General features: G+C 39.5%; 1 protein-coding gene across 1 annotated transcript; it reads left to right on the forward strand.

The window, feature by feature from the left end:
- PLA2G6 (phospholipase A2 group VI) lies at positions 1-27,090 on the forward strand. The gene is made up of 17 exons (XM_015817259.1): positions 1-23; positions 3,050-3,297; positions 4,197-4,412; positions 4,675-4,858; positions 6,469-6,656; positions 10,670-10,766; positions 13,308-13,490; positions 14,346-14,454; positions 15,262-15,399; positions 16,071-16,161; positions 16,453-16,616; positions 17,546-17,696; positions 18,070-18,206; positions 19,274-19,428; positions 20,954-21,121; positions 23,224-23,297; positions 26,569-27,090. Exons 2-17 carry the CDS (start codon positions 3,089-3,091, stop codon positions 26,711-26,713), a joined length of 2,409 nt encoding a protein of 802 aa, XP_015672745.1. The 5' UTR covers positions 1-23; positions 3,050-3,088; the 3' UTR covers positions 26,714-27,090.
- Positions 27,091-27,404: the final 314 nt, after the last annotated feature.

Here is a 27,404-nt window from a genome sequence, read left to right on the forward strand (position 1 = left end):
GGTGAATAATAGCTAAGTAGGAGGTGAGTGCGAGGTTTTGCAAGAGAGAGAGTTTGGGAGGCTCTGCTTGTTAGCATTATTTAAAATACGGATTTTGCTTGTTGGAAAACATTTCTGGAAGCAAAGGGGATGAGAAATGGGTATTAAGAAACTGGTACCTCTGAGCTCCGCAGCACAACCTAGGAACTTAATTCAAGACGAGTTTTCGCATATTATTCCTGGTTTTCTCCCAACTTTCCTTTTAAAAATCCTCCAAAGAAGGCCTTTTGCCGTTAGGAAAAAGAAAATTGTGTTAACCTATTGCAGATTATTCAAAGATGCCTCAATAGATTCCGATATACCTTCAATCCGTTATTTGATGCTGGGTTGGAGAATTATAATACTTTGACATAGTCCTTAATTTACTACAGTGTGGGTTTATCTCCCGAAAGAAATGCTGGATAGGGTTTCTCCTTCGTAATTTTACAATCCGCAGCCACTCTGGAAATGGGGACTTTCAATTTAACCACAAAAGCTTTGGAAGTGTGAAGTTTTTATCTCCTGCAAAATCTTAAAGGAAAAAACTCTACCAAGAAAAAGGGTGGTTTCTAAATAAAACTGCATAAATTATATTTGCATATTGTGGTTAGCTAGAAATTAGGTTATTTGATTTGCTTGGTGAGCTATATGAATCTAGTTAATTGTTTTTTAAATAAACCAAAGATGACTTTATTTCAAGGGCTTTTAAGTCACTTGAAACACTTGAAAACACAAGGATTAGTATTTCTCATGCCTTTGTTTGAAAAGGTAAAAAGTATTGTAATCAGCAGCTGACAGAATAATTAAAATTTTACAATGATAAAAAATCACTGTTTCCACATATATATCGGTCTTTTCAAAATTAACTTACTTGATTTAGGAACATGTGCATTTGTTTCATTAAACAAGACTTAGATAATTTATTTCATCTTGAGGAAATTTGTTAGAACTTTCTTTTTAAAAAGCCACATAGAAAGGGTTGTTATTTTAATGGGTTCTGAAAGAGTTGTCAGCCTTAACTGAAAAAAAAAAGATTTTGCATGGTGGTACAGAATATGTACCATTAAATTCAGCAGTGAAGAAAATGCTCTCCTGATGTGGAAAGTTTCCCCTTTGGTTCCATGGTATTCCTTTTAGCATGAAGAATAAGTTTCTGAGTTACACTAATAGAAGCTTGAATATAATTCAAAAGCATAGAAATAGACAAATGGAAATATTTGTGATGTCAAAAAATGCTTTATCATAATGTTCCTTAAATGCTTTCCCCTGTTCCATTGTAATGCAATAATAATCTTCCCCTAGAAGGATGCAAGTTTAGATTAGTAAAGAAAGAAACACAACAAATACTACTCCAAAAATTCCAAGAATAGCTTTCAAGATTTTGCTGTTTTTTTCTAATATTGTTGAATTAGATTTCACTTCTCCTTTTCCCATGTATATTTTTAAAGAGTGAGTAGAAGACTGCTTCTTATATTTTTCCTTAGTCTTGTGCAAGTAAAACTATAAAACCAAAGAAAGAAGTCTGAATAAAAATTAGGTACACTTGTTCTTGTCATTGATTTGTATACTCAAAGCAAATCTGTACTATGAATCCTTGGCATAGAATCATTTAAAAAAAAACACATACAAGTCCAGCATATATTATGTTATGATGTACACTGCAAATAAGTATACAGTGCTCAATTTGTTCAGATATACTAGAGATTGGATATGGCTTCCCAATGTTTGCATGCCAAGGAAATGTATTAATATATAATTAATTTAAATCAAAATTGTTTGCCATTTTTTCTTATAAAAAATGTACCCTGAAAACAAATAGAAGAAAGCAGAACATAATTATACAAACATTAACTACAGCAACCCAAACTATTTTTAACATTGCTTCAAATAGCATATAATCTGCCAGAATGTTTTTGGTTCAAAATTTACTTTAAGAAAAGACTCAAATTATGTCTCTTAAACAATATTTATAAAGAAGAATCTACTGCATATTTACTGTTTTGTCTTAATGAAGAACTCTGCCATGCCCCAAAATGCACTGATTTCACCAAAAGGTCACTGCACTGGAGAGTAATTTTGTGGAGAGCTGCTCCCAGGGAAGTGAAAAATGAAGATCTTCACCAGCTGAATGGTAGAATGATTCCGCAGAGTATAGTGCAGGGAGAACAGACATGTTTTCTACAAACTAAATCCTCCAGAGCTAAAACAGGGCTCCAAAATATCAGTACTGATATTTTCATTGCAAATAGTGCAATAAATCACTATTTATTGCAAATAGTGCAATAAATAGATAAATATTTAATCTATCCAGTGTAGTTTGAATTACAAATTACTTAATATTTTCTGTATTAAAATCAAATTAATGTATTAACTTCTCTTAAAAGGAGTTTGCCTTTGGAACCAAACTCTTAGGTCTGTAAAGAATGCAAGGATATTAAGTAAAGTTTCCTTTTTACCGTAATTAAATTCTATTCAATGTAGACTTGTAATGTGGAAATAGGCTGCACAAGCCAAACTGTCTTGTTCATTTACGAAGACTGGTCATAAAGGACCATTTTTCAGCCTGTTGATCTCTGGTCCTCTTGCTTTGGCTACTTAGTTGCTTCAGCATTGGATGAATTTCATAATAGATATGTCTAACCAGAGTCTGCTTGTTTGTTTGCTTATTTTTTTTTTATTTAATAACTCAAGGTGGCGAACACACCCAGTACTCCTTTTTCTCCTATTTCCACCACCACAACAACCTTGTGGGGTGAGTTGGGCTAAAAGAGAGTGACTGACTCAAAGTCACTCAGCTGGCTTTCTTGCCTAAGGTAGGACTAGAACTCATAGTTTTCTGGCTTCTAGCCTGGTGACTTAACCACTAAACCAATTTGAGTTCCCCAATCCAGTGAACATAAGTAGTGGGCTCCATACAAGTGAGGCTGATCCATCTTACACCATTACACACTGCAGTAACTGATAGATGCTAGATCAGAGTTAGTGAATGTCCATGATATTGTGGGAATAAAGAATTTTTCTTTGTTGCCAGAGTATTGAAAGAAGATTGTTTAGGACATATTTTTGAGGCATGCAGTTCTTTGGACGACTTGTCCATACTCTGAACAATGTCACCCACTTGTTCACAAACCCTCACCGAGTAAAGGAGGTATCCCTGACAGAATATACTTCTCGGAACATCGTTAAACAAGAAGATAGGTTAGTCTTGTATGAAAACAGTTCAGCTCGATCCTGGGATTGTGTGCTTATTCACCCTCAGAATCAAAGTTCTGCCTTAAGGTAGGTAACAGATTTTTTATTTTATTATTTATTTATTTATTACCTTTTATCTGTTCATATGGGAGGTTGAGAATAGAGAAATGCGAAAGAAGAATGTGAATGATGGCTTAGAAGGCATGTAAAGGAACAGAAATATGCTTTCTGGTTGCTGTAAGTGAGTGAGGGAATTGGCTTCATATCTGACACAGAAGCAAAAGACCGGATTTGTTCTTAACTGCTTGATAAAAGGTGGTTTGTTCTTTGCAAAATGACAAAGAAATTAAAATGTGCTTCAGCACTACTAGTTTCTTGGTGAGATACTGCACAATTTTGCAGCCCAGTAAATTTTTGATTATGTATATAGCTGGCAGGTAATGAGAGAACATAATATTTTTCCTCTGCTTTAGTAAAGGCTGCAGGTTGTGAAAGAATAAAGAAAATATTTGAACTTCCTGTTGCCATCAATTTTTTCTTTACATTTGTGAATTATTTGGTTTCCTTGTTTCATATTTTTTAAGCTTATAATCAACTCTTTTTAATAAAGTTTATATGGAATGGCTTTTGAAATCGATTGTGAGGTGCCTCAGTTTCTGTTCTCTCAAATTTCAAGATTTGGGGTGATTAGGGTTGCCAGGTCTGCTTCCAAAAAATAGCGGACAAGCGGGTGGGGGGGGGGGTAAGTAGTAAAAAAAGTAGACTGTACAGCTTTAGATTATGTACCATTTCATCATAAAGCTTTTGAATAAAAAAAATGTCCACTATTTTGTGAAAAAAATTAGTGAACATAATGTGAAAAAAGTGGACTGTCCACTCAAATAGTGGACACCTGGCAACCCTAGGGGTGATTTTTGTGGCAGTTGCATTGACTTCCAGGAAGGTTATAAAAGGTTATAAAAGTTCTAAAATCTTTTCCTTTGTAGGCTTTTTCAAGTTGACAGTGAACCAAGTGCCCGTGAATATTTTGATCTGTACGCAAAGCAGTTGCGTCCCTTCTATGAGAGCTATCATGATCCTTTGCCTCTGGAAACTTTGCAACAGCTGACCGACTGTTTGCGAAGTCACCCCAGCTGGTCACTAGCACACATAGCTGTAGAGTCTGGACTTCTGGGAAGCTTCCGACACAATCTCATTCTGAGGTATGATGTGGTATAGGTCTTTTGTACCAAATAGGTTGACATGGGCACAAACCCCCCAAGCATCACATGTGGAGTAATCAAATCTGAGCCGACCAATAACAATTTATTTGCAATTATGGCCTGAATCACAATAAATAGAAGAGCAGCAGGATTGGAAAAAATCAGAAAATGCCACAACTTTTGAAAAAAAAATCCTTTGGGTAGGCTGGCTGGTTTTGTACGTAAGACTGCATACACAGCATTACTCTTATCTTTGTTTTAGCTGCATAAATAGCAACAGTTCTGACAATGAATGCACCCCACTTCACTTAGCCTGCCAAAAAGGTGATTTTGAATGTCTGAAGGAGCTGATGGAGGAGTGCCATGCCCGTGTTGATCTTACAGACAGAAATGGAGAAACTGTCTTCCATTATGCTGTTCGAGGGAGCAACCCAAAGATTATAGAGGTGAGAGTTTAAGGAGTCTCCCGCTAGCAGGAGGAAATCATAAGGTAGAATGAAATGGTGTAAGTCTAAGGAAGGGCGGAGTGGAGCTTTCCAAACGTGGAAGAGATGAAGAGTTGCTCGACTCTTCTTCCCAGTGAAGCTTGCTTGTGATTCAGTAAAGTACAGCAGAACTGCAAACTGTGAGATGCATGACCCTGTTCTTGTCTTGAATTGTTTTACACGGGGAGTGAAATTGTTGGGGGGGGGACTAGTGACCATGAGGGAAGGAAATGCTTGCCTTTTCCTAGCCTATCTGAAGTGAAGGGGAAGCAGAAGTTTGCATCTATGCATCTTATTTATATATGCACTCTCCATATATGTGCACATATATGCACTATTTAGGGAAACTCTTTAATGCTTGTCTCACCTATGCAATGTATTCTCCTGTCCATCAATTCTGTTTTCAAATATTCCCCATCCCCAAATTCCCACAATGGGCTTGAGGGTCTGTTTGCAGAAATTCGAACACTGTCAATTTGAACACTGAAGGAAAGTAAGTAGTAACTTTTGTGGATGATGGGAAGAATTTGATCATTTGCAATGTAGTTTTTTTTTCTTTTTGGATATAACATGAATTATTATATCTTTGATATGGTTCAAAAAAGGTTCATTTAAAACTAAAGTGCTTAAAATCAGATATTAAAATATATTTAAACCAAAGTTGTCCGTCAATATTTGCAATCACAAATAAATCTTTACAAGTAGCAAGGCAGAATAAATGAAAATTAAATTTATTTTCAAAATTAATTTATTTGCAGATGAAGTACTAGTAATACTTCTATAATCATTATACTTTAAGAGACTTTCCTATTTTTAGATGGATAATGGAATACCCAGTAAAAAGATTTATTTAGCACTAGCTGTACCCAGCCACGCTTTGCTGGTAAAAGCGTGTGTTGCTTTTACATCCAACAGATGGTGCTGTTTTTCAAAAAAAGCATGTTTTTACCTGTCACAGGTGTGATATCTATATAATATAGTTATATAAAAACGTGCGTATTCGAATGCAACATTGTGTCAAAATTTCAAAGCAATCGGTGAAGAACTTTCGGAGATTTAAGATTTTGAACAAACAAACATTTACATTTTTATTTATATAGATTAAAGTGGAAAATCAGAAAATGAAGTATTAATATAAACCTTGAAGGAGCCTAGCGTTTGGTAATTACAAATGTTCTTAGAATTGCAATCATCTGTATAATTTTGAATTATTCTATGAAGGGATTTATAGTATATATAGATTAATGGATAAAAAATACAACATGAAAAGGGCAATAATGCCCTACATATATAAGAAGAATTTATTACCAGACTCTTTCAAGAACTGTAAACACAGCAGTGTAGGTTACTGTAAAGAGTCCATATTAGTTGATTCGTGTCTCTTAAAAATCATCAACATCCTTATCTAGATAAATGATTCTCTTCTGTATATATTTCAAGAGGTTTGAAATGATTCTGAGTAATGCTAAAGCATTCCCTTAGGTAAAAATAAAATACTGACTGGGAAATTGGGGAGAACACATCTGGAAAAAGGAGTTGAAAGTCACAAGTGAACTTGTTTAATTGTTCAGCTCCTAGGCAAGAAAGCAACTGTTGCTTTGGACCATCTGAATGTTGAGGGGCAGAGTCCATTGCACCTGGCCTGCCAGCTGGGCAAAGAAGATGCAGTCTACTCTCTTCTTAAGGTTCATGCCAAGTGCAATAACTTGGGAGCGCTGGGCTACCCCATCCACATTGCTATGAAGCATTCTCAGAAAAGGTAACTTTGCTAGCTTTGTTGGGATCAGAATATAAACACTTCTGTAAATAGATATATATGTTAGCCAACTGTAATAAATATGCACTTGTTCCCCTTTATGTTAGGGTCAGACATGGTATATCTGTGTTCAAGTAATGTAAGTTATTTATGTGATATTCCTTCCAGATCATGCATATCTGGATATTTTTCGAAGCTGATCTTTATTAGATTCCCCAGTGTAGACTGCATATTGAACAAATGGTGATTTCAAATATCATTTATATAGGTAATTCCCGAGTTACGAGCATTCACTTAATGCTCGTTTGAAGTTATGTGATGAGCGCCTCCTAGTGTTTACGAGCAAGTCCCGAAGTTATGAATATTGCAGCACCATGGCAGTCGTTCGCCCTTACGAGCAACTTGAGTGGCACTGCAACATTCACCCTGTTTCCTTCCCCCTCCCTTCCCCCCCCACTCCTCACAACTGCTTCCCCCTCCCTTCCTGCCACACCGGATTCACTTATCTTACAAATATCCTCTCTGCCGCGGTTTCTTTCCCTTTGAAGGAGAGGAGAGTCGGCTTGGAAGTGTTTTTTGCATCGAGAATGGAAGTTTCTGGAGTCTTTGATCTCAAGCGAGTGTTTGAAGTTGTGCCAAATCACGGACCTCAGAGACTTTCATTCTCTATGCAAAAGGTGCCTGTCTCCTGCTCCTGCCCCCAACTCCTTTCTGCCTGACAGCAAGCCTGAAGCCTTCAACTGAGGGAGAAGGCCAGGCTCCTCCACCCGCGTCCAGCCCGCCGGAGCTCGCTGCGCTGGGGCAGAAAGTGACCCCGTTGTCCCTGGAGCCTTTCTCTAAGCATGCCTTTGGAGGCTTGGATCAGGCCCTTGGAAACTCCGTTCCGGGCAGCAGCAGCTTGGAGCAGTCCTCTGAGGGCTGGATCCAGCCTCCACAGGCATGCAGAAGTCTCCCCCAACCTCCGTTCCTGGCGCAAACAGCTGCTGCCACCCAGAATGGAACTTCCAAGGGCCTGATCCAAGCCTCGGAAGCGTTTTCCTAACTGTTTGCTCCAGGAACGGAGGTTGGGGGGAACTGCTGCATGCCGCCAGAGGCTGGATCTAGCCCTTGGAGGACTGCTCCAAGCTGCTGCTGCTTGGAATGGAGTTTCCAAAGGCCTGATCCAAGCCTCGGAGGGGTTTTCCTAGCCATTTGCGCCAGGAACAGAGGTTGGGGGGGACTTCTGCATGCCTCCGGAGGTTTGGATCAGGTCCTTGGAAGCTCCGTTCCAGGCAGCAGCAGCTTGGAAATTCCCCCCCCCCTCCAATCCGGGCTCTGGAGTCCTTTTCCAGGCCGTTGCGGCCCAGATCTGAGGCCAGGAGAGACTTTCATGACGTCCCTGTGTCCCGGTCCAGGCTCCAAAGGCTTTTTCTAGGCCGCTGCGGCTCGGATCTGAGGCCGGGGAATGTTTCCGTGACCACCCCGTAACCCAGTCGGGCCTGGAAAAGACCTCCGGAGCCTGGATCGGGTCGTGGGGGGCGCGAAAGTCTCTCCCGGCCTCAGATCCAGGCCGCAGCAGCCTGGAAAAGGCCTCCGGAGCCCGGATCGGGCTGCAGGGGGGTTGCAAAAGCGTTCCCCGGCTTCAGATCCAAGCCGCAGCGGCCTCGAAAAGGCCTCCGGATCCGGGCGGCAGCAGAAACCGTGACAGAAAGGAGACGGATCTTTTCCAGGTGAGTCCGGTGCGGCAGGAAGGGAGGGGAAAGCATGCGGTATCTTAGTGTGTTGGGGAGGTCTTGGGGGCCTGTTTCAGCACTAGGCCCTCTATGGCCTTCCCCACCCTGAGATACCTTATGTTTACTTAATGAGCCGCATGCGTTTTAACGAGCAAGAGAGTGATCTCGTTAAAGGAACGAGATTCACTCTACAAGTTTTTGAGTTATGAGTGGAATGGGCAGGCTCCATTACACTTGTAACTCGAGGACTACCTATACTTATTCATCATGTATCTGGCTGGTCGCTCAGCGGACAGCCATTTAAATATGAGCCAACAGTGTGCTGCAGCTGCCACAGAAGCCAATGCAGTCCTAGGTTGTATCAACAGAAGGATAGTATCGTGATCACGTGAAATGTTAGTACTGTTTTATACTGCACTGGTAAGACCACACTTGGAATACTGTGTCCAGTTTTGGTCAGCATGGTACAAAAAAGATGTTGAGACTCTAGAAAGATTGCAGAGAAGAGCAACAAAGATGATAGGGGACTGGAGGATAAAACATACAATGAATGGTTGCAGGAGCTTGTTATGTCTAGTCTAATAAAGAGAAGGATTAGGGATGACTTGATAATAATTTTCCAATATTTGAAGGGCTGCCACAAAGACGAGAAGTAAAGGATGAAAACTTACAGAAGAGAGATCAAACCTAAGAGTTAAGGAGAAATTTCCTGACAGTGAGAACAATTAATCAGTGGAATGGCTTCCCTCTAGAAGTTGTGGATGATCCATGACTGGAGGTTTTTAAGAAGAGATTGGACAACTGAAATGGTATAGGGTCTCCTGTTTGAGCAGGGCGTTGAATTAGAAGACCTCCAAGGTCTCTTCCAATCTTGTTATACGTTTACCTTCAGTTTCCATCAATTAAGACCTTAGAAAAGAAATGCCATGCTAAAAACAAGGAACAGAGGATCACGCCATAGGTCCTGAAGAAAGAAAAAAATATCCCCCCTTCCCACTCAATGAAAATGGAAATAAAATGTATGGCTATTTTCCTTCCCCACCTCCAAATCCGTGTTTTTATTTCCTGCTGAGAGCATTTCTCTAAACCTCGAGTGACTCATGTGAAAGCTTCAAAACCATCCAGCCACCCTTTCTGTTGAAATATCTGGTAAACCCAACTGAAATCACAAAGGCAAGATGCAGAGTGAGATAAGAGTTACAAATGGGGAAATGGCTGTCTACAAACTCAGCAGAGGGACACCCTTGCCTAGAAAACAGATTTTCTCTAGTTTCAAAGAAAAGGAAAAATCCAAAGCTCTTCAATCAAACCAAAGTCATGCACGCTTCCCCAAAAGATTTCAAACTGGGGAAAGTTCTGGCATGGAAGTGTCCTCAAAGTACACATCTTTCACTCTCACAAAACTGACAGTAATTTGCTTGTCTGAATTAAAAGCGGAACTTTGTAGGATGCTGATCTTATACCCATTTTTGTACTTCTGAATGTGGCTGCAAAGTAGCAGAACAGTCAAGAGTCCTGGGAGTGTCCCTTCACAATTAAATGGGTGGGGAAATGCCATTGTTGCCTTAAAAGACTGTTGTATAACATGCCAGTTTGGGGGGGGGGGAAGAGGGGAGAGAGATGTGCCAAACCCACTTATTGTTCATAGCCACATCGGATGGGTTACAGGAGTATGTATGTGTTAGTGGGAAGCATTGCCTCCATAGGAAAAATACTGAAGGTTTTAACAAAACTCTTTTAAGATGGTCAGTGGGCTCCAGGAGATTGTGGCAGAAAGCTGACAAAAGCAGTGAAGCTCCACAGTCAAGATAACAGTGCAGCAGATGGTATAGGAAGGCAGAGAGGACAAGAGGAGACCCATGAATGAGTATAAGTGATAATGCAATGAAGTCAGAGGATATGATCATTCAAAGGCGTGGTATTTCAAAGTTGCTTAATTATATTTGGCTTTACCTTCTTCACCTTCATTCCTCCCTTCTTCCCTCCTTCATCTCCTTCCCTCCCTTCCTCCCTCCCTTCCTCCCTTCCTTCCTTCCTCCCTTCCCTCTTTCATCTCCCTCCCTCCCTCCTTCATCTTCCTCCCTCCCTCCCTCCCTCCTTCATCTTCCTTCCTTCCTTCCACCCTCCTTCATCTCCCTCCCTCCTTCCCAATAGGAATCTTAGGGCTTTTAATATACTTTATGTGCTTGAAACTGGAACTTTGAAAAGTAATTTCCATTCGTACTAAAAATGCAAATATGTATAAAGCTGACCAGGACATCTTTATGGCATCTTTTGTTTATTTCTCCTTCCTTTTTCTTCCAGATGTGCAGAAATTCTTCTTGACAAAGAAATCAACCAGATTCAGTTTCTGGATCCAAGATATGGTGCTACACCCCTTCATTGGGCCAAAATTGCAGAGGTGAAAAAGTACAATATCATTAGAGATGATAGATCATTTATTTTTAATTTTGCTTTTACTACCTGGGAGCCTTAATCTCCTGGGAATAATTCTTTTCCCCAGTGCATTGCTAACATTTTACTATGTATGATCTTGCTGGGTTCTGGGTTGTTAATATCTGTGTAGAACCAGGAGACCTAGAAATATTCTTCTGCTGTTGTGTAAAAATTATGGAGAAACAGCATTAGTTGTATTCCACCTTCAAGACTCCTACTTTCAAAGCACCAAATTGAATGTAGAATAATTTGCAGCATGCTTGCTTCAGCCAAAAATCTTACTTATTAGACAAAATGAATACCCAAGAATGATAGCTTAAGAGAAGACTGTAGGACACTAGATTAAGACAGTTTTAAAAATGTGGCTATATTTTTCTTACAGAAAATGAAAAATATTTGTAAATATAAAAGTGCCATTTTATTCAAGTGTCCCATCTCCTTATAAAAACAAAGGAGTGATTGATTTATTTACTCTTGTAAGTCTTCTGATTCTGATATGACTCACTCCTCTTCTTGGGGTAAATTTGTGGACTTTTCAAAAATAATGGATCCTAAAATTGGGCAAAATTGATATCTAAGCCAAGCCTATGAATTACTGAAAAAATGTGTCTTCTATGATATAGATATATCCTTGATTTCACATCTCAGGTAAGAAAGATTGAGTGCCTGGGTTGCTCCAAACCACTTTGTTGTTGTTAGTTGCGAAGTCGTGTCCGACCCATCGCGACCCCATGGACAAGGTTCCTCCAGGCCTTCCTGTCCTCTACCATCTTCTGGAGTCCATTTAAGCTCACGCCTATTGCTTCAGTGACTCCATCCAGCCACCTCATTCTCTGTCGTCCTCTTCTTCTATTGCCATCAATCTTTCCCAGCATTAAGCTCTTCTCCAGTGAGTCCTTCCTTCTCATTAGGTGGCCAAAGTACTTGAGTTTCAACTTCAGGATCTGGCCTTCTAAAGAGCAGTCAGGGTTGATCTTCTCTAGGACTGACTGGTTTGATCGCCTTGCATCTCCAAACCACTAAAGAGGCTTATTTACTTTTGGGATGAACAAGATTGGAGTGTCATAGGGCTGTTATACTAGTTACTTTTCCTCTTTTATAATTTCAAGTAGCTCTATATGCTAGAAGGTTCATCACATTAAGAGTTGTGATAGGGCAGCGATTAGAATGCAGTATTGCAGGCTGATTCTGCCGATTACCAGCTGTTTGATTCTCACCGGCTCAAAGTTGACTCAGCCTTCCGAGGTTGGTAAAATGAGGACCCAGATTGTTGGGGGCAATATGCTGACTTTGTAAAACCCCTTACAGAGGGCTGTAAAGCACCATGAAGTGGTATATAAGTGCTATTGCTATTGGTATTAAAGAATTTTATATTGGCAGAAAATGCAGAGTTTACTTCTCTCAGGATTTGGAACATGCTAAAACTTGTTATACAACTAAAATAGATGGAAGATGAAAATATATCTGCTAGAAAATCTCTGAGTGACATAAAATCCATAGTGTGGACCCCTGATTCCAGATTATTTAATTAAAGCAGTAATAAAATAAATTATCTATGCAATTGTATTGCTGAAACACAGGTGAATGATCAGAAAAATTGAAAGTGGATTTTTGTTTTGAAGTATGGTGAATTTTGTTTAATTCTGGCAACCAAGACGAAATCTAAGGCATAGGATTCATTAAATGTATGTCTTTTGCGCCATAATTCAGTAGGCTAATATCAGAATGCTGATTAAAACAACAACATTAAAATCCCTAGCTGTGAAAAGTTAATTTGGTTGTCGAAGGGATAAGAGCAGTGTCTTTGGTTCTTGTTGTCAGAAAGCGGCACAAATAAAAAAGATTGGCCCTCTGTGAGAATATTTTAGAAAGGTGTTGTTATGGTCAACTCTGTTTTTCATTTTTATGCACTAAACCAGGGGTCTTCAAACTTGGCCCTTTTATGACTTGTGGACTTCAACTCCCAGAATTCCTCAGCCAGGCAAGCTGGCTGAGGAATTCTGGGAATTGAAGTCCACAAGTCATAAAAGGGCCAAGTTTGAAGACCCCTGCACGAGACCCTATAAAACAAAGTATGAGGAAAAATCATTGTAACCTTCAAAAAAAATGTATTTTGTAGATCAACTGAAATACATTTTGAGGTGCCTTCTTGTTATGTAAATAAGTCTAGATAGTAGCTGCCTTGTTCAAATGTTGATCACGTGACTGGAGAGGAGCTGCAACAACCATAACTTTGGGGACCAGGCACAACTACCATTTGTTTAGTGCAGCCATAATTTTCAATGGTTGCTGAACGAATGGTCATAACTCGAGGACTACCTGTACAGGTGAATGATTTGGTAACTAAAAAATACAATTTTTTTTAAAAAAAGAGCTACACATATTTAAAAGGACTGATGACGCAACCTCTGTCCCATCAGGAAAAATAACACAGGAGAAGCTCTTGGAAGGAGAGAAGGGCACATGCTGCAATTCCTATTTATCATTTCTCCCTTCATGACTCTAGATAACCCGGATGCTTATTGAGTATGGCTGTGAAGTGAATGCCCTCAGCGCATCAGGAGAATCGGCCCTTCATATTGCTGTGCGGCGTGGGCGTTTGGACTGCACAATGGTGTTGTTGACACACGGAGCCATGCCAAACACTAAAGAGAAGAATGGCAACACACCACTTCATCTGGCCATGCAGGTGGGCCTTTCATCATTTGGACATTTTTCTAGCAGATGGGAAATTGAGAGAGGTGCTTTCTTTCTAAAATACAGAGAGCAGAGGGCTGAGCACAAGGTATTTCTGGAAGACTTTTGCCTGAATTTCTCACTCCCAGTTTTCTAACAATAGAACTAACAATGTGCCCTCCCTGGCTTTAACAAAGAACGTTCGCTTTGCATGTGTGAAAGAAAAACTAAATTATATTCTGATACTTAAAACCTATCTTTGGTTTCAAGCGCCTTTAAACCTGTCTGTATGTCTTTTGTACCAATTTCCAGTTGGTAAAGTTCAGTGTTTTTGTAAAAAAAAAAATAAATTATAGAGAGACAACAAATGTAGGCTATGCTCATCTCTGCAGTGAACATACTTTCCACATTTATCTTGATACATCAATCACTCGATCCAATACGCTTTTATATTTATTTATCTCACCACCACCATTCTTATCTAGATAAACCAGCTATTCGATCAAAAGAAGGTTGGAGATCCCGATCTGTTTGGGATAGATAAGCCAATTGGCAGTTTGTATGGTGGAAAATCTATATCTAGGCCTCTCCACTTTATTGGGCCTCTGGAGCTTCATAAAAGATTTCATTATTCAAGAGGGTTTTTGAGGATGTGGAAGTTTAGCGTACCCTTGAGGAATGGCATTGCAAACTTTTAACCCAAAGTTTGATATTCTTTAACCAGCTTTAGACCTACAGGAAACCTAGTGGCCTAGAAACACAAAAAGATGGTAAACTGGGTGAGCATTCCAACATAGACTAGAAAACAATGGATGGAGAGGATTAGGACAATTATGTTTCCATTAACAAGTTCCTTTCTTCCCAATAGCAAGACCATATAGAAATGATCAAGGCCCTTATTGTGTTTGGAGCAGATGTGGATATCCCCAATGATTTAGGGGAGACACCTGGATTGGTGGCAGCCAGGACAAGCAAAGGTAGGAAGAGCATTTGGATAAAAGTAGGGTGGTGGGAGGGTTGACCTTGGTCTATCCAACTGGATTTGCTTAACATTGTGAACAGAATCCATGTGTATTTAAGCCATGGATCTTGAGGTTTAGGGCATAGATCAGTACTTCCTGGTGAAGGTCTACTATGGAATGGAGATTTAGAATCATAGATAAATAACCAACAATGGAGGGGAGCATTAAGCACTAGGCTCTATAGCAGTGGTGGCGAACCTATGGCACGGGTGCCAGAGGCGGCACTCAGAGCGCTCTCTGTGTACATGCGCGCCCTCGCCCCAGTCCTAGGCCTTCATCTGGGTTTTATAAAACCTTTTTGCTTTAGGCCTCCACAGCCGTGTGCAAAAAAAAAAAAAAAAAGGTTCAGTCAGCCAATTTCAACTTCTTGCGGGAAAAAAAAAGATCTTGCAAAGTTGGAATTGATTGATTGAACTTTTTAGTCCCACCCAGTCTGCTGTTACCACCACAACTACGCCCACCCAATGGGCCACACCCAGCCAATGGGCCACACCCACCCGGCACCCGACGATGCATAAGTGGGCTTTGGGTTGCAGTTTGGGCACTCGGTCTCTAAAAGGTTCGCCATCACTGTCCTATAGCTACCTCATTAAAATTGCTCTCCATTGCCCTTGGCAAGCATATTCACCTGTCTTTCAGATACAAGCTCTTCCTGGGTACAAGAAATAGGGTGGCTCAGAGCTTGCAGTAGTGACTGAAGTTTTTATTTATTTTAATAATTTTCTGTTTAAATGCATGTTATTCCCACCTCACTTATGCAAGGTGCCAACCGGAAGGTTCTTTTAGATCTGCTGAAAATTATAGGGATTGAGCGCTTCCTTCCACCTGGCACATCTGCCTCATCAACATCCACTTCCACCCTCCCAGAAAGATCATCAGCCCCACGGAGTACTGGCTTAGGTAACCTACCACCTAGCTCTGTGTGCCTTTCTTTCCTTTCACTCTCTTGGACCACTTTACATCTTAAGATTTCCAACATGGTATTGCACTTAGAATGAGAATGCTTATGTGTAAATGAATGCCAGTGTACACATCCAGGTTGCCACCATAATCATTTCTGTTGATTACAGATTTCCAGTATTATGTGGATGTGCTAGAAAAGTGATCATGGCATTGGAGCAATCAGGACAACCAATCTTGTGATTGCCTACCATGTTCTATAGTAATTCACCCTATTATACCCCCGATGGTTTTTCCTTCACTTTTCCTTCATATTCTTACAGCTATAATAATATCTATTTTAAAAGAGACAGATTAATAAATAACTCTTTTGCTAGCCGATAGGGTTACTATATTCAGGATAGACAAGGCTCTTATAAGCATTGCATACACGGAAGTGATTTGGCAGGCATGGTTTACTGTTGCTGATTATGGTGACTCTGGAAAGGCATGCCTATCACATCATTTCCTTCTGGGCAATGCCTTGAGAAATAGAAACTCCAGATTCTATTGAATCTGGGTACTACATCTTAAATACATCTTAAATACATCTTAAACTCTCAGTTCTAGCCCATGCCTGCTGTGTCCTGAAAATTAGAAATTTTATGTTTTGTTGCTCTGTGTTTTTCTAGAATACATAGACATCATCCATGTTTCAGCAGCTCTTGGCAACTTGCTGAGGAGACCAGATGTGGTGGACTCTGCCCCTGAGAAAAGGAGAAAGTAAGCAAGTAGGGTCAGTGAGTGTTACATAGGGGGTTTAGATGTCCCTGCATGGGGAAGATCCAGTAAAGATCTTGGAAAGATTCCTGGAAAGAAAGGCTCCATGCCTATTGTTTCTCTTTTTCTGTGGCTCACATGTACTCTCAGGAACAATTGCTTCGATACATTAGATATATTATATAATGCATATTAAAATTTAACTATCTCCCTGAGTCATCTGAATGTGAAGAACAAGGCAAAGTTACTTCTGGGGCTGACACTTCCCTTGTTTTCTCTGTTCCCCTTCTCTAGCCAGGACCGGCTCCTGAGTCTGGACGGTGGGGGTGTTCGGGGCATTGTACTCATCCAGTTTCTCATCGCTATAGAGAAAGCTGCAGGGCGTCCCATCTCAGAGCTCTTTGACTGGGTGGCGGGGACTAGTACAGGGGGAATTCTGGCTCTGGCTATTGTACATGGTAAGAAGTGATGTGAATAGCAAGTAATCCCATGTGGAAATGACTCAGTGTGGGATGGGGATGGTCACTGAATTGGGAAGAAAATGGGGGAGGGGTTGCTTTTTAAAACCCTGATCAGAATTGGGCTCCAGATTTCTTGTCAAACTACCACATTATATAGCTCTTCGTGCTCTTGTTTAAACCATTTTCATTGCTGCATGGGCTTTGCAATTTTTTTTTGCTAGATTTGTAAATAGATAAACTCATAGGCTCAGTTCTTGTTTAGTTAATTTTTATTTCTAATCTTTAAGTAGGTAATTAACATGCGTTCAGTCTACAAAAGGGCTATCAAAAGCTTTTTATTGAATAGGTGAAAAAGAACTAAAGGTTCCTGACCAAAAATTGAGATTCAGTGTAATGCTTCCATTGCTGGGGGTAGATACAAGGCAACCCTAGTTTATACTGTATTACCCCCACTACACAGATATATTTTGTGTCTGCCCATCAAACAATTCTTCAATTGTTCTTTATCATTCTTCATCGGAAGCTGCCGTGTTTTATCATGTAATTAATAATAATTTAATCATTAGTCCTTATGGTCTGTATTCTAAATGACCAAGTGTTTTTCTAGTTTTTCTACCAATCTCTCAAGAGATTGAATCTGGGATCTCCTGCATTCAAAGCATGCAATATATGGAGCCTTTACACAGAATGGCTCATCTACATTGCACTCTTGCATCTGGCATAGCCTTATGTATTCCTTCCCGCTATTGAACATTTTGTCTGATGTTCCCCCTTCTGTCACACATTTGGTGATTTCCCTCATTGCACAAAACATGGATTTCCATATTTTCACCAAGCTGTTTAGATAATTTCCCGCCTGTTTCTATCAGGTGGATTGGAACCGAAGGTGTTCTCTAGGAAACCAATAATACTGCTCTTCTTCTCAGGGAAGCCCATGGACTACATGCGCTGTGTGTACTTTCGCATGAAAGATGAGGTCTTTCGAGGGTCACGGCCCTATGAATCGGAGCCTCTTGAAAATTTCCTGAAAAAGGAGTTTGGTGAACATACCAAAATGACAGATATCAAGAATCCCAAGTAAGCCAAAATGAAAACCATTGGGATGGCTTCCTGAACACCAACTTATACTTTTTGTTAATTAGCTCTGCTGGTCATTTATTTACCTTCCCTTATTCAAATAAGGTTTGGTATCTCATCAGTACCTAAGTGGTAAATTGCCTAGCGGACTTATAATACCACTTTATGACCCATAGAAGAAGGATAACATGTGAATGATCCATCTTTCTTACTTCTTTCTATTAAAAGCATTTTTTATCAAGTAGTACCTGATCTCCTTTAACTAGTAGGTTGAGTCACTTACCTTCTGCCTGGAGGGCATAAGTATTGCTGCTGTGCTATGGTCTCTGCCTTACAATCAAGTTGAAATTTTGTCTTGTTCAACATTTTACAGAGTCCTGTTGACAGCAACACTATGTGACCGACAGCCTGCTGAGCTCCATTTGTTCAGGAATTACAGTCCGCCAGAAGGAAGAAACAAATCCCGTTTCAGAATGATGGGCTCATTTCAACCAATGACCAAGCCAGAAGGTAAATACAGGTAGTCCTCGACTTACGTCCACAATTGAATCCAACATTTCTGTTGTCAAGCGAGACAGATGTTAAGTGAATTTTGCCCCATTTTACGATCTTTCTTGCCACAATTGTTAAATGAAGCATTGCAGTCATTAAGTTAGTAAAACAGGTGTTAAATAAATCTGGCTCTCCCATTGACTTTGCTCATTAGAAGATTGCAAAAGGTGATGACATGACCCCAGACACAGCAACCGTCATATATATGCATCAGTTCTCAAGCATCCAAATTTTGATCATGTGACTAAAGGGATACTTTTTCATGTGTGAAAAATATGTCACTTTTTGCTGCTGTAACTTTGAATGGTTACTAAATGAACTGTTGTAAGTTGAGGACTACCTGTATCCATTCCCACAGACCAGGGATCTAAGTTGCACTGGGAGTGAGTGATGAGTGGTGGGAGGAACCTGTAAGGAATACATCATTTCTGCTCCTTCACCACCTTGTAAGGAAGTGGATGAAACAAAATAATCATACACTTAGCATATGTCATGTTTGGAATGAATGTATACTACATATTGTAAATAAGATTGGGACACATGACTTTCTCATGATCTTTTGCTCATAACCAAATAAAGACTGGTTACATATGCAGTGATATTTTTCTCCCATCAGAAGGATAATTTATGTATGGGTGGAAAAAACATTTGGAGCAACCCTAAGCTAAAAAAAGTGGTATTAGACAACTTTGCTAAGTATTGTAAAGGAAGCACATATGGAACTATCAGTGTCTTCTATTTGATGGCATTTGCATTGCCAGAAATTTTGAGGAAATATTTGTTATGCACCATAATGTTTTGGGGTGTGCTTTTTTATTTCTTCTTCAGAATTAAAGTGTAATCAAAATAATGTAAGGAAATCTTCTTTTGGCTTCGCTACTACCGCCAAATCTTTCCTTGATTTGAATTTTTCTTGTGTTTATTTCCATTTCATAGATAGCCAGATAGCTTTACTTTGTTTTTATTATAATATTGATATGCATTCTTGCTGATAGTCACTACTTTTTGTCACTACTACCTTATAGATCAACTGGTGTGGCAGGCTGCCCGTTCCAGTGGAGCTGCTCCAACATATTTTCGACCCGTAGGACGGTTTCTGGATGGAGGACTGCTAGCCAACAACCCCACTTTGGATGCCATAACTGAGATCAATGAATATAATAAGTCTTTAATCCAGAAAGTACGGCTTTATTCTGCAAGAATATTAAAGACAAATTCTAATTTGCACATGCAATTTTCTAAAATGTCTAAGAGTGAGCCATTTTTTTCCACCCAGAAACAGTATTTTCTCTTTAAAAAACAGGTTTCTAAAGAATCCAGAAAGTGGTGGATGTCTCTGGGTGGCTAAAAGGTGAAATGTTTCAGTTGGTTTTGTTTAGCTGTCATGGTTCCGACAGACAGAGACGAATCCGATCAAAAGTGAAACCAAGTCTGGAGACACACGTAAACAATTCCCCAATACAAAGTTTAAAATCCCACCCTAAAACTATACAAGCAACTACGTTCCCCAATACATCTTCTTGGCGGGTTGCTTGCAGTCTCTGGAGCAGCTGATGACCTTGGTTCCCACGGGACAAAAGATTACTTTGGCTAGCGAAGTACCTGACAACCCCCCTCCCTCCATTCTATGTGGCAACTGAAAATGAATAGGAAAAATGGCTGCAGCCATGCTCATTTGTAGAGTTGACACTGTGGGGCAAGAAGAACATAAAGAAGAACATAGTTTCTGCTGGAAATTAGGTGTTTTGCTGCCAAATTTGGCAGTATTATTTGTGGGTGCTCCTGATCACTAATGGGATCTAAAAGAATCCGGCAAACAACACAATCAGAATATTTTCATCAACTTCCCTCAGAATAAACTGCATCAACCAATTTCATATAGAAGCCATATCATATAGCCAGCACTTTAGTTTTACTGCTCTCTCTTTTGTTACTCATTTTTTTTTCTTTTAAAGTTTAATCCAAGTAGAGAAAGATGGTAATTAGGCAAAATGAAAAATTAGGTATGCAAAATTAAGAGCCTGCATGTCAATTTCGAGAATGACATGTTTAATTGGAAAAATAATCAAGTACCAGCATACCTCTTGTATTTGTGCTCTGATAGGATTTTTGTATGAAAACAAACAATTCCTAAGGATATATGTTCCTAAGCTCTTAGGGCTTTTTCCACACTAGGCTCTGTGATATATGGCATGAAACCTTGGTTGCTGCAGTTTGGAACAACTGGAGTTTCAAAAATGTCTGCAAAACTAGCCAGAGCATTTTGCAATAATCTGCTCAGCTGAATTAACTAAAGCAAGTCTCTACAAAAAAAAAATGGGTTGGCAAGGTCCATCATATGATACAGGGAAAGAAAAAGTTCCCTGAAGTTTTACCAGGAAGGAAGTCTTACAAAGTTTGATTTGTAACTAAATAAACTTTTGAGCTTTGTGTATAAATTTATGCCAGAATAAATGTGTAAAATGTCAAGCTACCAATCAGTTTTGTAAACAAGTTAAAGAACTCACTTGCTAAATCTCCGTACCTCTTTGAAGAATGGAAAAGAAAAGTAGAATAACATTCCAAACACCTATTTCATATGGACTATGCACCTGCTTCTTTTGTGCTATATTCAAGCAAAATATGTGAACATGTTGGTAAGACTCCTACCCTCTTTATCCTTGGAAGCTTGAAGTACCTGCTTATTTTTCTTTCCATCTTTTCAGGGACAAGGTGACAAAGTGAAGAAGTTGGGAGTTGTTGTCTCTCTTGGAACTGGCAGAGCACCAAAAGTGCCTGTGAGCTCTGTGGATGTCTTTCGTCCCTCCAACCCTTGGGAACTGGCCAAGACTGTCTATGGGGCTAAAGAACTAGGCAAACTGGTGGTGGACTGTGTGAGTATGAGATACAGAGAGTAGGCATCATGACACCAGATCTAAGGTGCAGATTTCTACATTTTGCAAATAAAAGGAATGTTTTGGATAGTTTGTAATATAACAATTCAAAAGCCCAATAAAGGGGAAGAAAATACTTTTCCCAAGGTGATCCTAGCAAATGTTGACCCAAAGATGCTTTTTCGCGAGGCAACTGGACTTCCTTTTTTTTTTCTTTGAAGACATTTCACTTCTCATCCAAGAAGCTTCTTAAGCTCTGACTGGATGATGGGAAACGGAAGGATTTATACTCCTTGCAGACAGCTTGCATTCTTTTATTTATTTTATTTTATTTATTTTTGGATTTATATCCCGCCCTTCTCCCGTAGGACTCAGGGCGGCTGACAATCTATTTAAAATACATACAAAACAATACAAATTTAAAATTAATTAATTAGAGGGTCGTTGGGGCTACCTGGACATTTATCTGTGTCATCAGGGTCACCTGAGTAGTGTAAATGGGTGTGGAGTCTGCAGGTGGCCCCAATGACCCTCTAAAACAGGGGTAGTCAACCTTGGCTCTTTTATGACTCGTGGACTTCAATTCCCAGAATTCCTGAGCCAGCCATGCTGGCTCAGGTATTCTGGGAGTTGAAGTCCACGAGTCATAAAAGAGCCAAGGTTGACTACCCCTGCTCTAAAAGAATGCAAATGACCAGCTGTCTGCAAGGAGTATAAGTCCTTCCATTCCCCACCATCCAGTCAGAGCTGAAGAAGCTTCTTGGATGAGAAGGGAAACGTCTTCAAAGGAAAATGAGAAAGTCCAGTTGCCTCGTGGAAAAAGCATCTTTGGGACAACTATGACCTGGATGACTGAGAATCTCCATAGACATTTAGCAAATGTTGAGGGAGATAAATGTATACATATGTGATGCTTATCTAAGTTTCTTTCATACTGTATATATGCATCAATATTTTTGCCTAATCTGCTTTTGCCCATATCTTAACTGTCTTTTGAAATTAACATTGCTGCTTTCTGAGCTACTTCGTTGCTTCTTCTTCACTATGATTGGATGTACTGTAAATTATGTAATCTAATATAATGTTCCAATAGAGGAGATTATTTGTAGCCAAGGGTTGAAATGAGAGTCCTTATATTCTTTGAGCTTGGTTGTTTTCTTGCAGATGTTTCATTACCCAAACTAGGTAACATCATTAGTGCTAGTAGAGAGTGGGGTTTGCTCTCATTTTATATACTAGTGACTTGCCCTGTCAGTGTTGGTGGGGATGGTTTTAGAGATTCTTTGTCTGGCGTATTTACTGTTAGCTTGTTTGGCAGTTCCTTGATTGGGGTATTCTTGATTGTGGATCTGATGTTAATCTTGGTGTTAATTTCTACCCATCTGGGTGATAGCTGCTGGTGGGGAGGTGTTTTAGTCTTACTGTTCCCTTTTTGGCTTGTTGATAGTCTCTTGAATGGCATGCAGATATTGTTTGTCTCTATGTGCCTATTGAGTGCCAGGCTTCCAGGAATTCTCTAGACTTGGATTGGTCTAGGATGGTCATAATTTCCCAGTTGAAATGTAATGTCTACAAGAAAATAACCAAGCTCAGAGAACACCAAGGACCATTCAATATACTGCTCCTAAACATCTTATAATACTTTTTAAACAGCTCATCTGATTCACAGGAGCTATTCGTTTTTTAGTTTCCTAACAGATTCCCTTGCTTTTTGTCCAGATGATGAAAGCCTTCTTCACATATTTTTAGAAATTTGGAAATACAATATTTGTACGAGATAAGCTTGGTTTACATATACAATGTCTTACAGAGGTGACCATTTTTATAAAGAACCAAATACTCTCCTTTATTATGTATCATTCCCCCCCTTTTGTTTCTTTCTCTGTCTTATTAAGTAGGGAAATCTTTCTCGTTCTCAGGAAAACTCTGCATTGCCATATATTTCATATCTATGTTGTTCTTAAAATTAAATTATCCAATGTGTGCTTGCCCAAACCTGCTTGTTTTTCTTTTCTTTTGAAGTTTTTTTTTATTTGTACTGGAAATTTGTTCTGTAGAAAAACTGGCATACCTTGAATAACGTATTTGTTTTATTTTTGCAGTGCACAGATCCAGATGGACCATGTGTTGACCGTGCAGCTGCCTGGTGTGAGATGATAGATGCCCATTATTTCAGGTATAAGCCATGTCTATTGTAATACTGTGTCAGAAAAATCAAAGTGTGAACTTGTGAATGCGATTTCAGAATATGAGCTTATATAATAAACAAGGATCACCATATAGTGGCTCTGTCAGTCACATTAGTTGAGGATAAAGCTGATTTATAGTTGAAGATTATTATGCATTCTGGCAGCCTGTACAGGCAGAGTTGAGCAAATTCTAAATCTCAGTATGTTGCTGAGCTGAAGCTTCCAGCATCATTGGTCATGTTGGCAGTGGCTGCTGAGAATGACAGTTCAGCCACATTTCAAGAGTCACAAGTTCCCTGTCTTAATAAATAGTCGTTTTTCTAGGCTACTTTCTGCTTTTTAGGTGTTTTGTGTAAGTGGCCCTTGCAACCTTTTAATGGGACAGGATTCAGCTGAGAAATAGAGAAATATAATTCAATTATCCCATGTCTGAGCTATATGGTCAGAAGGTTTTATATGAAACCAGGTTAGTGTTAATTAAGTAGACAAGACTGTGACACAGGATAATGCAAGAACAGGAAAGAAAGTTTCGATGAGGCAATGACTCAGTCCTTGCTCAGAGAACTTTGCACACTAAAAAGTAGAGAAAAGCTCAAAATATTTAAATGGAAGAAGAAAACTATACAGATAGTCCTTGACTTACAGTATGTCCTGTAGTTTCACAACCATTTGAAGTTATGATGGTGCTGAAAAAAGTGACTTATGATATAGGTCCTTATGTTTGTAACCACTTCAACATTCCCATACTCACATGATAAAAATTCACATGCTTGGCAACCAACATGTATTTACAACAATTGCAGCATCCTGGGGGGTGGGGGAGGGAGGGCTCCCGTGGTTGCCAGTTGTAATCTTCCCAGGGAGCTTTCTACAAGCAAAACTGATGAGGGAAACTGGATTTGCTCAACCATTATGTGATTCACTTAACAACCATAGCAAAAAGTTGTAAAATCGGGTGCAATTGACCCAATGACTACATCAGTGATGGAAAATAAGGTCCCAGTTGTTGTAAGTTGAGGACTATTTGTATTGGCTTTTTCTGTCACCAGNTTCCTGACAGTGAGAACAATTAACCAGTGGAACAACCTGCCTCCAGAAGCGGTGAATGCTCCAACACTGGAAGTTTTTAAGAAGAGACTGGACAGCCATTTGTCCGAAATGGTATAGGGTTTCCTGCCTGAGCAGGGGGTTGGACTAGATGACCTTCAAGGTCCCTTCCAACTTTACTATTATTATTATTATTATAGTCTCTTGAATGGCATGCAGATATTGTTTGTGTCTATGTGCCTATTGAGTGCCAGGCTTCCAGGAATTCTCTAGACTTGGATTGGTCTAAGATGGTCATAATTTCCCAGTTGAAATGTAATGAAATGTCTGCAAGAAAATAACCAAGCTCAGAAAACACCAAGGACCATTCAATATACTGCTCCTAAACATCTTATAATACTTTTTAAACAGCTCATTTGATCCACAGGAGCTATTCGTTTTTTAGTTTCCTAACAGATTCCCTTGCTTTTTGTCCAGATGATGAAAGCCTTCTTCACATATTTTTAGAAATTTGGAAATACAATATTTGTACGAGATAAGCTTGGTTTACATATACAATGTCTTACATAGGTGACCATTTTTATAAAGAACCAAATACTCTCCTTTATTATGTATCATTCCCCCCCTTTTGTTTCTTTTTCTGTCTTATTAAGTAGGGAAATCTTTCTCGTTCTCAGGAAAACTCTGCATTGCCATATATTTCATATCTATGTTGTTCTTAAAATTAAATTATCCAATGTGTGCTTGCCCAAACCTGCTTGTTTTTCTTTTCTTTTGAAGTTTTTTTTATTTGTACTGGAAATTTGTTCTGTAGAAAAACTGGCATACCTTGAATAACGTATTTGTTTTATTTTTGCAGTGCACAGATCCAGATGGACCATGTGTTGACCGTGCAGCTGCCTGGTGTGAGATGATAGATGCCCATTATTTCAGGTATAAGCCATGTCTGTTGTAATACTGTGTCAGAAAAATCAAAGCGTGAACTTGTGAATGCGATTTCAGAATATGAGCTTATATAATAAACAAGGATCACCATACAGTGGCTCTGTCAGTCACATTAGTTGAGGATAAAGCTGATTTATAGTTGAAGATTATTATGCATTCTGGCAGCCTGTACAGGCAGAGTTGAGCAAATTCTAAACCTCAGTATGTTGCTGAGCTGAAGCTTCCAGCATCATTGGTCATGTTGGCAGTGGCTGCTGAGAATGACAGTTCAGCCACATTTCAAGAGCCACAAGTTCCCTGTCTTAATAAATAGTCGTTTTTCTAGGCTACTTTCTGCTTTTTAGGTGTTTTGTGTAAGTGGCCCTTGCAACTTTTTAATGGGACAGGATTCAGCTGAGAAGTAGAGAAATATAATTCAATTATCCCATGTCTGAGCTATAGTCAGAAGGTTTTATATGAAACCAGGTTAGTGTTAACTAAGTAGACAAGACTGTGACACAGGATAATGCAAGAACAGGAAACAAAGTTTCGATGAGGCAATGATTCAGTCCTTGCTCAGAGAACTTTGCACACTAAAAAGTAGAGAAGAGCTCAAAATATTTAAATGGAAGAAGAAAACTGTACAGATAGTCCTTGACTTATGTCCTGTAGTTTAACCACCATTTGAAGTTATGATGGTGCTGAAAAAAGTGACTTATGATATAGGTCCTTATGTTTGTAACCACTTCAACATTCCCATACTCACATGATAAAAATTCACATGCTTGGCAACCAACATGTATTTACAACAATTGCAGCATCCTGGGGGGTGGGGGAGGGAGGGCTCCTGTGGTTGCCAGTTGTGATCTTCCCAGGGAGCTTTCTACAAGCAAAACTGATGAGGGAAACTGGATTTGCTCAACCATTATGTGATTCACTTAACAACCATAGCAAAAAGTTGTAAAATCGGGTGCAATTGACCCAATGACTACATCAGTGATGGAAAATAAGGTCCCAGTTGTTGTAAGTTGAGGACTATTTGTATTGGCTTTTTCTGTCACCAGGTTTTGTCAGTGATATCCAGAAAACATGGGCGGGGGGGGGGGAGCTTTTGGAATCTAAAAGTGAAGGTCCTATGATGCTCCTGTTGTACCACATTGTTCCCCTTGTATTTTGTTTTCTCTGTTGTGCTCTCTGTTGAACACTTCTTTGCCCTACATTCTTACCTTCAGTTGCAGCATATGCACAAAACTGCTGTTCTTGTTAACATCTTCCTGATGCCCACAGATTCAATCCCTCTTTGGAGACAGACATAATGCTGGATGAAGTGAGCAATACAATCCTGGTAAACATGCTCTGGGAGACTCAGATCTACATTTATCAACATTGGGATAAATTCGAGCAGTTGGTAGAGCAGCTCCTAATTAAATAAAGCTTTGTGAAGATTTTTGGTACAAATAATGCCTGCCTTGAGCTGCAGCTTGGATTATCAATGAGAAGTAGCAGATTCTGCTGGCCAGTGGCTTGCCCCTTGTCTTCATACCAGAAAAATCAAGTAGAAAAATATAAGGATTGCTCCCATCAAAACATCCTTCAGCTGTTCTGTATCCTGTGACTGTCTCCCACCCCACCTCAATGTGCTGCTACACCAGTAATCTTAAAGGTTTAGGTCATTTCACTTTGTTTGTTGATCAGAGTTGGATCATTTCTGCCTGCAGTCTAAGATTAGTTGTGTGCTGTGAACTAATTACTTATACCTTTGTATCTAAGGTTGTACATGAGGACTTGAACAATTGAAATTGCTCTTTTTTTTCCTATTTACAAGTCATGTCCTGAGTTTTTTGTTATATGGAAGGTGGAGATTTTTTTTTTACACATGAGAAAACCTACCATTCCCTTTCAACATTATTGGTACTAGGCAAACTCCTTTGCTCATTCTAGACCAAAAACCTTCCTAAATACTTGTTCCCTTACTTCAGACTCCTTTTTTCTGAATCTTCCCACCCCCAAAGAAGTCACTTTGCTATGAGTGGCACTAAAGAGTCCTGGAGGAATGGAGGACAGGCTTCCTTACAGGGGGCAGGCTTGGACAATAGTCTTCTCAAACAAAGACATTTCTGAAT

Source organism: Protobothrops mucrosquamatus, unplaced genomic scaffold, assembly GCF_001527695.2.
Source record: "Protobothrops mucrosquamatus isolate PMUCROS unplaced genomic scaffold, P.Mucros_1.0 scaffold569, whole genome shotgun sequence".
Taxonomy (NCBI): domain Eukaryota; kingdom Metazoa; phylum Chordata; class Lepidosauria; order Squamata; family Viperidae; genus Protobothrops; species Protobothrops mucrosquamatus.

Excerpts from the sequence above, each read along its gene's own strand:
- PLA2G6 (XM_015817259.1), top strand. The coding sequence starts at position 3,089 with ATGCAGTTCTTTGGACGACTTGTCCATACTCTGAACAATGTCACCCAC. Across the intron at positions 14,455-15,261 it reads GGCAGCCAGGACAAGCAAAG|GTGCCAACCGGAAGGTTCTT; the intron begins GTAGGAAGAGCA and ends CACTTATGCAAG. Across the intron at positions 18,207-19,273 it reads ACCAATGACCAAGCCAGAAG|ATCAACTGGTGTGGCAGGCT; the intron begins GTAAATACAGGT and ends ACTACCTTATAG.